This window comes from Lasioglossum baleicum, chromosome 11 (assembly GCF_051020765.1).
Source record: "Lasioglossum baleicum chromosome 11, iyLasBale1, whole genome shotgun sequence".
NCBI classification, from domain to species: domain Eukaryota; kingdom Metazoa; phylum Arthropoda; class Insecta; order Hymenoptera; family Halictidae; genus Lasioglossum; species Lasioglossum baleicum.
Window position 1 is genome coordinate 2,372,695 of NC_134939.1, and position 13,751 is coordinate 2,386,445.

Here is a 13,751-nt window from a genome sequence, read left to right on the forward strand (position 1 = left end):
GGATCTTTCTGCAAAATAAAAAATGTTTGCATTGATTGCAGGACACAGGAGCCAAGTAAAAATTGTATTCTTCTTTTAATTATCTTATTAAGCTGAAATTAACACATTGATGTCCTTAAATATTTTTTACATGTCCCTTGTTTTAAATTGTACGTACCCATTTTTGTCATAAATGCATAAAATCCGCAGTCTAGTAATAAACGATCGAACCGTTGCGCCGAAAGCATTTAACATTTATTAATAGCAAATACGATCGACAGAAGAAACATATTTATCGATTCTGTCTTTGGAAAAATTCTTATGGATTCTTGCGACGTTACAGGGCTCCGATAGACGAAGGAAACGAGCGCACGGTCGTCATCGACGATGGCTTGACGACGTCCGACGGGCTGGCCGTCGACTGGATTTACAGTCACATTTATTGGACCGATTCCGAGAAGAATACCATAGAACTGGCCAACTTCGAGGGTAACATGAGGAAGACGCTTATACAGGATCGCATACAGGAGCCGAGGGCGATTGCTCTAAACCCCTTGGAAGGGTGGATGTTCTGGACCGACTGGAGCGACGAGGCTCGCATCGAGAAAGCTGGCATGGACGGCTCCCATCGAACGGTAACTTCATCGATCTCTCTTTTCACCCGAATGTTCGATCGAAAAATATTCGAAACGTTACCCACGCTGCGTGTATACTGTTGCAGGTGATAGTGGACAACGACGTGACCTGGCCGAACGGTCTGACCCTGGACCTGGTCGGCAAGAAGGTGTACTGGGTGGATGCGAAATTGTACATAATTGGATCGTGTAATTACGATGGTTCCGGTAAACGGACGGTCCTGTTTTCCCCTGATTCGTTGAGGCACCCGTTCAGCATCACCACGTTCGAAGACTACGTCTATTGGACCGACTGGGACAAGGAAACGATATTCAAAGCGAACAAGTTCACCGGCAAGGAAGTGGAAGCGGTGACGTCCCACCGAACCCTGCAGCACCCGATGGTGGTCCATGTGTACCATCCGTACAGGCAACCGGACGGGGTAAACCAGTGTCAAGCTGTGAATGGGCACTGCAGTCATTTGTGTCTGCCTGCCCCGAAGATCAACGCGAAATCGCCTCTTCTCAGCTGCGCCTGTCCAGACGGCCTAAAATTGCTGCCCGATGGTTTGATGTGCGTGGAGAAAGGTGAGTCGATCGCGGAACAGTAGCGTATCGTTTCTTCTAACCGAGCTGCGTGCATTCGTTTATAATATAATACATAGTATTATACATAGCACCGAATGAATAACGTAGAATGGTACGTCTTGCATGTCGTTAGAATACCTTAACGCTTATGGTATATACTTCGCGAGACTCTTTTCGAAAACGGCATGCATAAGATTACTCTACGAATCCATAGCAAACAGAAATTTATCGTTTACTCGATTATTATTTATTACTTTGTTACTTATGTTTTTTTGCATCGGTGTTGCATGAATATGGGATATTCCAGTAACCACAACCGTAGAGCCCACCACGCAGGAAAGTAGTAAGCCGTTCAAGAGGCTCGAACCGTTCAACGTTACCACCACCACCACCGTTCGTAAGTATAACTGCACGCCTACCGGTGTAGCTAAATATACGCGCGTTGTTTACGATCGTAGATGCTCGGCTTTAGCTTATTCTGTTCAGCATATAATTACCACGGTCGCGTTAGCGATGATAATAACTGACCTCTGCGGATCATTTAAGCAGACTCCCATTTTCATAGATCATTTTACTTTACTGTTTGATACAAACGTTGACCTGTCGTTTCGCGATTTGCAAACGCCACGAGTGCATGAAGATCTGCATAATTAGAACGTGGGATCTGTATTATATGCGTAGTTGATGCTTAACGACACTTTCAACTTTTTCATTGATTCCTGAAAGTAACCGATGAGAAGCTTTTCAATGGTACTATGCAATGCAAAATAAACATTTCTTCTTCGGATAATTTTAATCAACTGAAAACAATACAATATACAATTTTTAATTTTAAATGTTTTCAGAGTTTTCTATCTCGTCTAGTGATTCTCGTGGTAAATGCAAAAAATCTGCAGTCTAGTATTAAAGATACTGTAATAAATTGATGTTTGATTTTAGATCCGCCACAGACAACCGATGTAGATGGCAAGGGTAGCCTTGCAACTGAATCGACGGATGCTGGTTTGGTTGCTGGTATAGCGATAGGGGTTGCGTCGTTTGTGCTGTTGCTCCTCGCGTTGGTCGCAGTATTATGTTACAGGCATTATCTTCACCGTAACGTGACGAGTATGAATTTTGACAATCCTGTGTACAGGAAAACCACCGAAGATCAATTCAGTCTTGAGAAGAATAGGTTTCCACTCCCCACTGCTACTGTTGGAGAAGAGGTAATTAATTAGCGCGTCGTACACCGTTTCGTACAAGATGTCCTACTAATATTTTTCTTTCCACACAGGCTCAGGAGCCTTTAACGAGTCCTGGAACTAACGATTACGTTTAAGACTCACTCTGGCGATGAAACGGGCTTAGCAGGCTGTTGAAAACAATGTCGACCAAGTAACAGAAGTCGAGCGAGCCTGTCCAATAGTACGCCTGCGTTTGCCCGCCTGCCTGCCAACTCAGCTGTGATTATGTTTACTTTTTTGTTTTTGTACTGTGCCTATTTGTTTACAAATTTAAGCATCTCGTCATTCGAACTATATGGTATATGTGCGTGCGTGCGCAACATTGAGATTTGCTCCGAGGCATAAAGGGAGAAATGTCTAGGTGAAACTGTAATTGCTGCCAAATAGGCGTGTCGTACGAGCGCCCGTTTCCAAGTAGTTCAATAAGGATCAGGAATTCCTACTTTGTAAACGTTCTCTCCTCGGTTTTACAATGCGTAACGTGTAATATATAGCGCTATTTGTCACACACACGTGCACACATGAATGTGTGGGTCACACGTCGCATCTACGTTTAAATTTATATAAATATATATATAAAAATATATATATATACATTATAAATACATAGAATATTTTTATCTACGTCGTAAGATCTTTAACTTGTTATTGTTTCGTTATTTATTCTCTGTAAGAGTATATACGTTCTGAAGCATAAACCTTTCAGTTGGAATACATAGATAATACTGTTGCATTATGGAGAATCACATGTATATAACACACAAATTCGAAGTGTATCATAGAGATAATTTTAAAGATCATTAGTAACAATATTGAATTATATTGAGAACCTTTACCGTATAGTTCTTTGCGAGTTTGTTGAATTATTTATAATACGTTTTAACGTGTATATCGTAAAGTACTTCGTCGTGCCAAAAGAAGAAGAAAAGGAAAACGTCCCAAGAAATTCTCGAGTCTAAACGGTTATCGATACATAAATAGCGATCGGACATCTTTTCGTGAAATCAGTGTGTAAACTTCTTTCCGGTATCGTATAATAGGTCTTAAGGATAGCAATACTTGTATTCGAAAACCCAGTAATGTAGTTGAAGAGGATGGCGTTTTAGCATGCATAATCTGTATCTGATTTTTGTACATGAAGAAAAGAAAAAAAAGCAGATTTCTCCTTTTATGTCACTAAAACGAGACAAGAAAGAAAACCGGTGCTTCGAGCACGTTCGCGGAAACATTTTTTAACAACGACCTGTGTTTTACGTGGGTGGCTCATATCACGGTGACATCGGTTCTCTCACGAATATTCTGTTAACGTTTATGATTCTAACGGAATAGTTTCGACACAAATTAGATGTAATAAGATCAGCTCAATGACACTAAGTGGACTGTGTGTTAAAGTAAAACTGTTGTTTAGGTATTTCAACCCACTAAAAAGAAAAATCAGTGTATATGTATAGAATTATCGCCTCCGGCTTAAGAGTTTTACTTATTATATACTTTATGATTACTGTATTAAAACAATTAAATGTGAGACAGACGTTCTCCTAGATAAGATTACTAAAAAGTATAATAATATTAGGGCGAAACCAGGAGCTGTGTCCGTTAATCAGTAGCAAAATTATATTTTCCGATCGCCATAATAATATTCGCAAAACGATAGCCCCCGGTACAGTCCGTTTCAAGAAATTATACCTCGAAGACTGCGTCTCGAACATTTTCAACGAATTTTACAAAGATAATTTACTCGATCTAACTAAATTACTCGATCTAACCAACCGACGAAGTTGAAAACTAATGTTTGCTACTTTTTAATCGAGCATACGTTCTTGTCTGCGAGTGCAAGAAAGCAAAGTCCAAAATTAAAATAATAGAGGCTCGGTGGTGATTTTAATCAAAAGATAGCAAGAGTGTGGTGAGTATCGGTTGCAATTAATTGTGTGAGTCACAAGGCATAACTTAGCCGATCTATTCGCCAAAATCGTGTCAAACATTATTTCTATGCAATATATATTATCACTACACACGCATAATATAAATATATATTATATATATATATAATTTATTATAATGATTATTGTATAAATAAATATACAAAATAAATCACACTACCCTTATCATTATCATACCTATTAAGAAGTGTAAAATGTATAATTTGTAAAAATGTACTTTGAAAATATAGAATAGTAATTAATTTCTTTCCTGCGTTATGCATCGAATGTAGCGCATAAATTTAAACATTGCCGCTCAAAGGTATAGGATCACTTTTTAACCAAAGATAGTCGTTAGTCAATTTGCTAAATTCCAGGGATTCTATTCTTCGCAATGATTCCTTTAAAAAAGTAATCGCATCTCTATCATCCGAAACAATTTATAAAAGAAACCTTTCGGAGCATATAATTTGGAATGAACCTATCGATACATCGAAAATACACTCTCGTTAGAACGATATCTCGCATAATGGCGTTCATTTTGAAACCGGCTGATACAACGCAATACAACGGTTTTATCAGTGTTTACCAACAAAACTATTGAAAACTGATACTATGAGTAATGCGACTAATTATCCCTCTTGTATCAAAATTGTAAGTACTTGGCAAAAAGTAATTATTATTGTTCTACAAGAATCGTTGAACACGAATAATATTACAAATCCTGACGTAAATTAATGCTTCTAGCCGGCCACTAATTCAAAACAGAATAATACAATGGTTCCTCAGAAATCAGATTTAAACGAAACATTAGCACTTAACAGAGAATTAATAACTTTAGCTAATCGAGTGTTCGGAGAAGGAAAATGGAACCACAGCGTGACAAATCAAACTGTTGGTGCGTAACTTATTTTTATTAATTGTTACAAACTATTTGGAGTACATTGAAAACGTATTATTATTATTATTATTATTACTGTGCTACTGTTTTAGATTTTGTAGAGTCTTTCATGGGCAAATACATTTGCGGCTGTGTAACATTTGTTAAGATTCAATTGCACGATGGAACATTCCACGAGGATATGGCTTATTTTCATGCGGAAGGAGCTACGAAAGGTTTAGCAGTGCATTCTGCAAGAATTGTATGATATTATATTTGTACTTCGATGTTTCACATTTTTGCATGCGAGGAAAATTAACTTTTGGTTTTTGTATTCAGGTTTCTCTTACAGAGGCTTTCAAGAAGGTATTATCTTGTTTTAGTTATTTTATAGAGCACGATATAGAGAAGCTACTAACAAAACCTAATTCGCACAATAATAATAGTCAGAAAGAGAGTTTACAATGCTCCATACCTAGTTTTCATAGCGATATGGCCGAGGCTGATATACAATCGAGTCCATTTAAAAACCAAAAAACCAACAAGGAAGGGGACAGGCCAGGTTCGCACAAGATTTGTTATTGCCGAAGCTTTGGGAGAATAGTAGAATAGTTCTTATTGTTTGGTATTTTTTAAAAGCAATACCGTGCTCGAAAAGCCCATCGAGTCAGGAGGCACAGATATCTGTACCAAGAATAGACACAAAATCAAAAAGTCCAACAGAAAGTACAAGTAAACTTAATGGTGCAAAGAGTACAAACAATGTAAAATGTCAGTTGCAGTCCGATGATGTAAGTTCTATAAAGGAGCAAGGAATTAATCGAAAGGAACAGGAACAGAAAAAAGGTAGATTAATTAATGATTGATGTAAAATTGATATGAAATTACATGCAAATGATTGCAGAACTGAACGAGGAAGAACTTTTACGAATGGAGCGAAAACGAAAGCAAATGGAGAAGCAAGCCGAGTTTAAAAGATTAATGAAAGAAAAGGAACAGCAAAAGAGTATAGATAGCAAAAAACCTAATCCTAAATATTAATGGAAATATTTCTGTATATTACAAAGCGAAAAATATTCGAATGTAAATTTAGCTTAGATCGATTTGTAAGAGCGTGAATCATGTACATTCTTGTCAAATTTATTTTATTTATGCATCGAGAATGTAATCATGTGTAAAACTGCCATATGCATTATGTCGACCACGTGCTAATGCTATATAATGTATATCTGTTTATCGCATGTTAAGGTTAGGAATTCTAGGAAGAGTGTATTTACTGATAGATATTGTGCTGAGTGTTATTGAATATGTAATTTATCCAAAAAGAAAATATTTAATTTTTATAACTGTACGATTACTTTTTGTAAAATAATAAAATATATGTATGCACATACAATTTAGTAGATATATTTCCCAGTATATCATGGAAAGTGAAAGCATGGATCAGTATTTTAAGAGTTACGAAGAGCTTGATGTGTGTATACAAACATATATTATGCATTTCTGATTTCAAATGTGTTATCCTGTTTAATTCCATTTCCAGGTGCATCAATTAATGTTAAACGACAAGTCAAGGACTCTTACGTACAAGAATGCGATTACTAATTCTAAACAATTATTTGAGAATAAAATTGTTATGGATGTTGGTGCAGGAACAGGTACTATTTTATAATTTGTTTCGAAGAGCGGTATCAATTTTTTAAATGTAAAGAGCAGTATCAATGCATATTGATTTATTTCTAGGAATACTGTCAGCTTTTTGCGCGCAAGCGGGTGCACAGAAAGTTTATGCAGTTGAAGCGAGCGACTTAGCAAAACTTACCACAGAAGTTGTAAAGGAGAATAAACTGGACGATAAGATTACTGTGATCCATAGCAAAGCGGAGGACATCGATGTAAATTCAATTGAAAAAGTTGATATAATCGTATCAGAGTGGATGGGCTTTTATTTAGTACACGAAGGAATGTTGGACTCTGTTCTCTTCGCAAGAGACAATTTTCTGAAAGAAGATGGTATCCTCTTTCCGTCTGTTGCTAAACTATATGCATCGCCGTGTCAATTGCCATCCATGTACAATTTTTGGGATGACATTTATGGAGTCAGTATGAAGTAATAACAAATAGTTCGTTAACATAAGCGAATAGTTTTATTGTGTTATAGTATTTAATATTTTCATGCTTTTTGTAGATGCATTGGACAGAAGTACAGGGAAATGAAATCAATGAAACCAGAGGTATTATTTGTAGATGACAAAGACCTTTTGGCTGAAGGGAAGTTATTGGCATGGTTGGATCTACGGTGCATCGATATTAAAGAATTAGATCTGCTCGGAGGAGAGGATTATGTTTCTATTTGTAAGAAAGATGGGAAGTATCAGGGAATTTGCATTTGGTTCGATGCAGAGTTCCCAGGTGGTTTGGAATTATCCACGAGTCCTTCCAGCGAAGCTACTCACTGGAAACAAACTGCTATCGTTTTGCCTACGGACGTGGAAGTAACGAAAGGCGAGCCTATTGCGTTTAAATTAGAGCTGAGAAGAAACTCTATTAAACCTAGGCAGTATAACATGGAGTTAGAGTTGTTGGATGCAGCAGAGGTGGATCATGATGTTCCTTGTAATTGTTACATGACGAAATGTATAGTGATGAAAACTTATATAGAAGAGCAAGCAAATGATGGCGAAACGAATAAGTGATTCTACTATCCTTTCATCATGTACAATGTACAAGAAAGGTTTACATGAAATATTTTAATATTGTATGTAAAAGCAAGTTTTTATACAATATATGAACACTTGTTTCTATTAGAAATAAAAGAATTTTTATATACATGTCTCTAAATATTTATTTTATTTCCTTGAATCAACAATTTTAATTATCATCCATGAGAAATTATTTCACTTTCTTTCTTTGGGTAGGTTCTGTTCCATGCTAAATTTAGGTATACTCTGTCTATGTATACTGTATACTGAGCACTCTCGCATCTTCTCTCTCTCTCTGATGGTACAATGTGGTACAATGACTAAAGTCTGTCTCATATTAGAATAGACCTAGCAAATGACCAGTTTGCGTCGTTCGCTGCGCAGGTTCGCCCTGATTGGTAGAACTCCCAATGCACAACGAGCATGAGCCAATCAGTGGAGTTGGGAGGCTCGCAGCAAGGCGCTGCGATCAGTCGAGCTGCGCAAAACAAGTCTATTCTAATATGAGACAGACTATAAATATCTGTCATGCGAGGTTATTTCTTCGATACACGTGCGCTAAAGACGCTTTAGACATTGGATACCCACGGAATAAAATATTTCAAATAATTTAAGGATAAGGTAGACGCAATATTTAAGACAGAATGCCGGTAATAAGCAGAGTAGTGTGAGTATTTTCAGTTTACGTTTTTGGTTACGTTTTCACCTGTGTATGAGAGTTTGAAAAATTTCCTAAGAGGTAACAATTCTCGAAACGTGTAAATTCGTACAGAATTGTTTAAAAACGGAAGGTATCTGTTTATTTCGAGCCCTGATCAATATTCGAATTGTTATTGCAGAAAACCAACCACTCACAGGGGCAAAAGAGCTATCTTGAAAAAGGAGCCGAAATTGATAGAGGATGTCAAAGAGACTCTCTGCTTTAAAGGAAAAAACACTTCTCAGGTTGTTGTTGATTTTATGAAAGATCTGGTAAGTGGAACTCCAAAATTTCTAGTTAGGAAAGGCAGCAGATTTATCAATTTAGTAGTATAATTATTATAAAATTTTTCATTGTTTATTTCTTACAGTATGATCTTAAAAAGCCCAATGCACAGATGATGCAAAAGAAAAATGATGTCTTGCCGTTTGAAAATGTCACACCTATCGAAAAGTTTGTTACCAAGTATAATGCACCTCTTTTTATGTTTGCATCGCACAATAAAAAACGACCCCATAATATTGTGATGGGTAGAATGTACGAAAATACGTTGTTAGACATGGCAGAGTTCGGCGTAGAAAATTACAGGAGCTTGAAAGATTTTAAAGTACCAAAAATATCAGAGGGGTTGAAACCGATGTTGGTATTCAACGGAGAGCTTTTTGAAAACAATTACGAGCTTGATAGGATAAAGAATTTGTTTGTAGACATGTTCCACAGAGAAGTTGTTGAGAATATTAGACTACAGGGTATCGAACATGTTTTAAGTTTCACTGCTGTAGAAAATAAAATTCTCCTAAGGAGTTACAGGTAAATTTATTGTTTAATAACTTTGTTAAACAGTATTGCGTTATATACTTACCTTTTCAACGAACTCTTGTTCCAGAGTACTTCTGAAGAAGTCTAACGGCAGAACACCGAGGATAGAATTAGAAGAAATTGGCCCGAGAGCAGATTTAATATGCAGACGAACAAAACTTGCTTCCGCTGATCTCTTTAAGCAAGCATGCAAGAAACCGAAAGAATTAAAGGTCAAAAAGAAGAAGAATATTTCGAAAGACAATCTTGGAACAACCTTTGGCCGCGTACACGTTGGAGCACAGAATCTTAATAGTATTCAGACAAGAAAAATGAAGGGTTTGAAGAAAACGATAGCGGAGAAGAAGGCTGGTATGAAACGGAAAAGTCCAGATGCTGCTGCTGCCGATGATAGTCCAAAGAAATCGAAAAATCTCACAGATTCAGCCGATTGAAATAATTAAATACAACTCTCAATGTAAGTGTACAGTAACTTTTTTTATGAAGGCGCTATTTACAATAAGAAATTCTGGTATTTTCAATTCAATAGGACTTTATACTCCAAGTGGTGTCAGTCTTAGAATCCTGGAAGCAAGAAAGCAAAATTATGATTTTGAACACAGAATTACGTTGAGCTGCGATTGAGTATTGGTGAACACACGCGCCGAGCGCGTCTGATAATATAACCACGTTTCTCTTAATAAATTGTACTCTCCGCTGTGGAGCTAATGAAACACTATACAAAGTATGCAATCGTTAAAATAAGTACCTTCACGAGCACTCCACACTTCAAAAGATCTGCTCGTGCTTCGTCGCATGCAGTCAGCAAAACTTTATCCAGCATATCCTGTTCTTTGGTCCTGTTTCGGACAATTTTTCGAAACTTTACAAAGTACTCTATAAGATTATTCAGTTTGTATTCATCCGCCACTTCTGAACGACCGATTCCCAGTTTGGAGAACGTTGTAGATACATAATTCGAGACTGCGCTTACTGCAGGTATACTCCTGTTTACGGAAGGTTCCTTTCATAAAATAAAATAAAATTGTTTAAATGACATTAACATTAAATACAATTTTATACTTACAGAGGAATCGTTCAACATTTTATTTCCCATATTAACCAGGTTCAGTATCGTATGCGTTGCTTGTGCGGTGTTAAAATTATTTGCGAATGCTGCGTCAACATTATTCTTCGTTTCTTCCAAGCACTAAAATAAATTTGCATATTCGTTATTTTTGCAAATCAAGGGGGTAGACTCGTTTTAGGGTACTGTCGCACTCAAAAGTTATATTTTTACGTTTACGAGGTGTAATTTACAAAAACGAGGCTATGCCCTTAAAGACACGCGGTTCATCGGGAAAATAACAACTCACACGAAGCAGCGCAACTTCGTCCACATTGCCAGTGGTCCATTTTCCAACGACGTAATTGTCGCAAGTAGCAATGAAATGTTCGACTTTATTCATTATGCTTACTGCGTTATTCATTACCTCGCCGCAGAATTCGATATCTGAAAAATGATTTGGTAATTTAATCATCCGTATTTAACTTGAATATTTTGTATACGAATGAAATGTACCACTGTCGTAATTAGAAAGTAAGCAAAGCATTCTGAATTGATTTGCAGTGTATTTTTCAAGGAGTTTTCTTATGCTGATAGTGTTTTGAAGGCTTTTTGACATTTTAACATCTTTCAGGAGCAGATGTCCACAGTGCAACCAATAATTTACCCATTGGTCTACTTCGTGGTAAGAACACGATTGCGCCTCCTCATTTTCATGATGCGGAAAAACAAGGTCTATCGCGCCGCTGTGGATGTCTATGGAATTCCCGAAAACTGTGCTATTTCAAGTAGAAATATCAATTTATATAAAATAGACAAATTCTCTATACCTTCATAAAACTATTTACAACAATTCTATTTGCTGGGAAACAATTACCTAGCGATGGTGCTACACTCTATGTGCCACCCTGGCCTACCGTTACCCCATGGGGATTCCCAAAAGGGTTCTCCTTCTTTAGACGCCTTCCACAGAGTAAAATCTAATGCTGACTTTTTATTGGGATGACTACTGTCTTGAAACGGAGTCGACAACTTGCCATAAATGTTATGTTTGTTTACGTCAAAGTATACCGATCCTATAAATGGTAATCATTCATAAAAAATGATTAAAACTATTAAACATACAAATACAGTAATAAATGATTTTACCATCTTTTCCAACGTATGCTTCTTCCTTGTTAACAATGTTATTAATAAAATCAATAATTTGCGGGATGGAATCGGTAACTCTGCAATATAAATTAGGTTTCGATACATTTAACATTTGCATGTCTTCCATGAATTCTGTCTCGTAATGTTGCGATAGTTCCTCGAAGTTTCGATTAGTCGCCTTCGCGCGATTTATTATTTTGTCATCTATGTTTGTGACAGACATTGCCATTATAACGTTTATGTTAAAATGATCTGTCAATATTCTTCTGATGATATCTGTCCTGACGTAAGTGCTGTATAATATAAAGTGCGTTATATTTCATAAAAGTTTCTTTAATTGTTTTTTTTTTTAATGAATACTGGAACGAATGAATGAATCGAAATGTGTCTTACGCTGCGTGTCCGATGTGTGCGGAATCATAAACAGTTGGACCACAGACGTACCAGGTTAGATAATTTTTATTTTTTAAAATTAGCGGTACTGTACACTTTGTTGCAGTGTTATATACTTTAATGTTTGTTTCATAGCCGACCGGTTTCATCCACTGCGGCTTTTGTTTCTGTTTTGTGTCGTGCATAGAACGACGGCACATTGTAAGTAACTTCTGTTTCATATTTCGGCTGATTAAATGCATGCTGGTTATGTTGGACGTCTAATGTCAATGAATATTTATTTATTTCATGATTCTATATTTTAGATTCAATCAATTTTAGCGGCGCTAACTGACAGACGTAAAATAACCTCAAAAGACTGTTCTAAATATCTTCACGTTGTGTATCATTTAAGTTTAGGTTAGGTTGGGTTAGGTTTAAGTTTAGGAATGCATGCGCACTCGACGCGCGGGGTTTTGGGAGTGGAATTCGAATTTTTGAAAACCATTAAATGAAATGATGTTATAACTGTTACGAGAATATCGGTTCTGGCTTATATCGGTTACGGTTACGGTTACGGTTACAGTTACGGTTCTGGAGAACCGATATTATTTCGGTTCTGTAAGTGTTATTTTTCGGTTCTGGATTTCGGTTCTGGATTTCGGTTCCGGATTTCCGTTCTGTCATTCTGTATTCTGTATTGTGTTCGGTCAGTTCGGTCTTATATGTATATTTATTATGTAAGTAGTTATTTTTCGTTGTTTATAATTTAAACAATCTTTAAATAAACAAATTTTTATAGTTTTTTTCTATATTCGTTATTTGAATTGTTATTTCAATAATTTATTGCTAAAATAATTGTTTAAACAAATAAATTTTTATGATTTGTTTCTATATTCGTTATTTGAATTATTATTTCAATAATAATTTATTGTTAAAATAATTGTTTAAACAAATAAATTTTTATAATTTGTTTCTATAATCAATATGTGAATTATTATTTCAATAATAATTTATTGTTAAAATAATTGTAAGGAATATTGAAATTGCGAATGTCGAGAGCGGACAGCGAGCGGCTCGACAGCGCGACGCGTACCCTTCAGGTAAAAACCCAGTGCACATTTGGGGGTGCAGGTAGAAAACACGCTGGCAACAAGGTGTCCTTAAGACTAGAGTTTATCTGAGCGGTCACTCTTCCAGTGACGCTCGGAGTGTCAAGGACTGAGAATCGCTTAATAAATCGCACCTTTGCGGACGGCTTCACCGTCGATCAGCGTATCATTTACCGCCCACACTTTTTAAAATAGCGTATAGTCTAGTTAGTAGGCAATTATCTTACATAATTGTTTAAATCAGTGGTGAGCAACCCACGGCGTATTGTGGGCCAAAAGTGGAAACATAAGACTACGCGCGGGCCGCAACCGGCAACGAACGCAATATTAAATACTTTGTTGCGTCGTGCCTCGCCGGATTCCGGCGGGCCGCAGGCAGTTTGGCTTTGTTACGGTGAAATAGGAGACTTCGTGAAGATCGACGTATTTCACTTTCGCAAATTACTACTCAGACGTTTCAGGAACACAAAATGACTTTATTTAAAGATTGAATCGGCTTGACGTGCCGTAGCAGAGGTACAGTCGACTAAAGGTGAGCGCATACTAGATGGTCGCGGGAAGGCCGCGGGAAGGCCAAAGCCGCCGATGGACGCCCAAAGCCGCCGATGGACGTCCATGCGGCAAGGGAGCAGGGCTACCT

The 13,751-nt window shown here is 37.0% G+C and overlaps 5 protein-coding genes across 16 annotated transcripts in view; 4 read left to right on the plus strand and 1 right to left on the minus strand.

Moving 5' to 3' along the window:
- LOC143213576 (low-density lipoprotein receptor) overlaps positions 1-4,596 on the plus strand; it is a 132,010-nt gene extending 127,414 nt beyond the window's left edge. For 9 of the 10 annotated variants that reach the window (XM_076433561.1, XM_076433565.1, XM_076433566.1 and 6 more), the window contains 5 exons: positions 323-614; positions 701-1,181; positions 1,489-1,578; positions 2,121-2,389; positions 2,458-4,596. In XM_076433561.1, coding sequence (XP_076289676.1) covers positions 323-614; positions 701-1,181; positions 1,489-1,578; positions 2,121-2,389; positions 2,458-2,502 — 1,177 coding nt within the window. In that variant the 3' untranslated portion in view covers positions 2,503-4,596. The remainder of the gene's footprint in view (positions 1-322; positions 615-700; positions 1,182-1,488; positions 1,579-2,120; positions 2,390-2,457) is intronic. The other variant, XM_076433563.1, reaches the window with a different exon arrangement.
- A 151-nt stretch (positions 4,597-4,747) lies between these two features.
- On the plus strand, positions 4,748-6,605 carry LOC143213583 (uncharacterized). Its single transcript, XM_076433582.1, has 6 exons — positions 4,748-4,983; positions 5,077-5,227; positions 5,323-5,471; positions 5,549-5,771; positions 5,849-6,055; positions 6,114-6,605. The coding sequence occupies exons 1-6, from the start codon at positions 4,945-4,947 to the stop codon at positions 6,248-6,250; spliced, it is 906 nt and encodes a 301-aa protein (XP_076289697.1). The 5' UTR covers positions 4,748-4,944; the 3' UTR covers positions 6,251-6,605.
- LOC143213580 (uncharacterized) lies at positions 6,545-8,020 on the plus strand. The gene is made up of 4 exons (XM_076433577.1): positions 6,545-6,683; positions 6,753-6,867; positions 6,953-7,319; positions 7,398-8,020. Exons 1-4 carry the CDS (start codon positions 6,594-6,596, stop codon positions 7,903-7,905), a joined length of 1,080 nt encoding a protein of 359 aa, XP_076289692.1. The 5' UTR covers positions 6,545-6,593; the 3' UTR covers positions 7,906-8,020.
- A 390-nt stretch (positions 8,021-8,410) lies between these two features.
- Positions 8,411-11,705, plus strand: Non3 (Ribosome production factor 2-like protein Non3). 2 transcript variants are annotated; one of them, XM_076433579.1, is made up of 5 exons: positions 8,411-8,578; positions 8,751-8,883; positions 8,982-9,421; positions 9,498-9,887; positions 11,110-11,705. In XM_076433579.1, exons 1-4 carry the CDS (start codon positions 8,556-8,558, stop codon positions 9,862-9,864), a joined length of 963 nt encoding a protein of 320 aa, XP_076289694.1. In that variant the 5' UTR covers positions 8,411-8,555; the 3' UTR covers positions 9,865-9,887; positions 11,110-11,705. The 2 variants fall into 2 exon arrangements, with proteins under 2 accessions (XP_076289694.1, XP_076289693.1); XM_076433578.1 differs by lacking the exon at positions 11,110-11,705 and adding an exon at positions 9,960-10,265.
- Positions 9,887-12,262, minus strand: Cysrs-m (cysteine--tRNA ligase-like protein, mitochondrial). 2 transcript variants are annotated; one of them, XM_076433574.1, is made up of 8 exons: positions 12,021-12,262; positions 11,625-11,920; positions 11,353-11,551; positions 10,992-11,254; positions 10,786-10,922; positions 10,497-10,619; positions 10,179-10,433; positions 9,887-9,994 (listed from the first exon to the last, which is right to left on the minus strand). In XM_076433574.1, exons 1-8 carry the CDS (start codon positions 12,260-12,262, stop codon positions 9,953-9,955), a joined length of 1,557 nt encoding a protein of 518 aa, XP_076289689.1. In that variant the 3' UTR covers positions 9,887-9,952. The 2 variants fall into 2 exon arrangements, with proteins under 2 accessions (XP_076289689.1, XP_076289690.1); XM_076433575.1 differs by lacking the exon at positions 9,887-9,994 and having other exon boundaries at positions 10,275-10,416.
- Between the last annotated feature and the right edge of the window lie 1,489 nt (positions 12,263-13,751).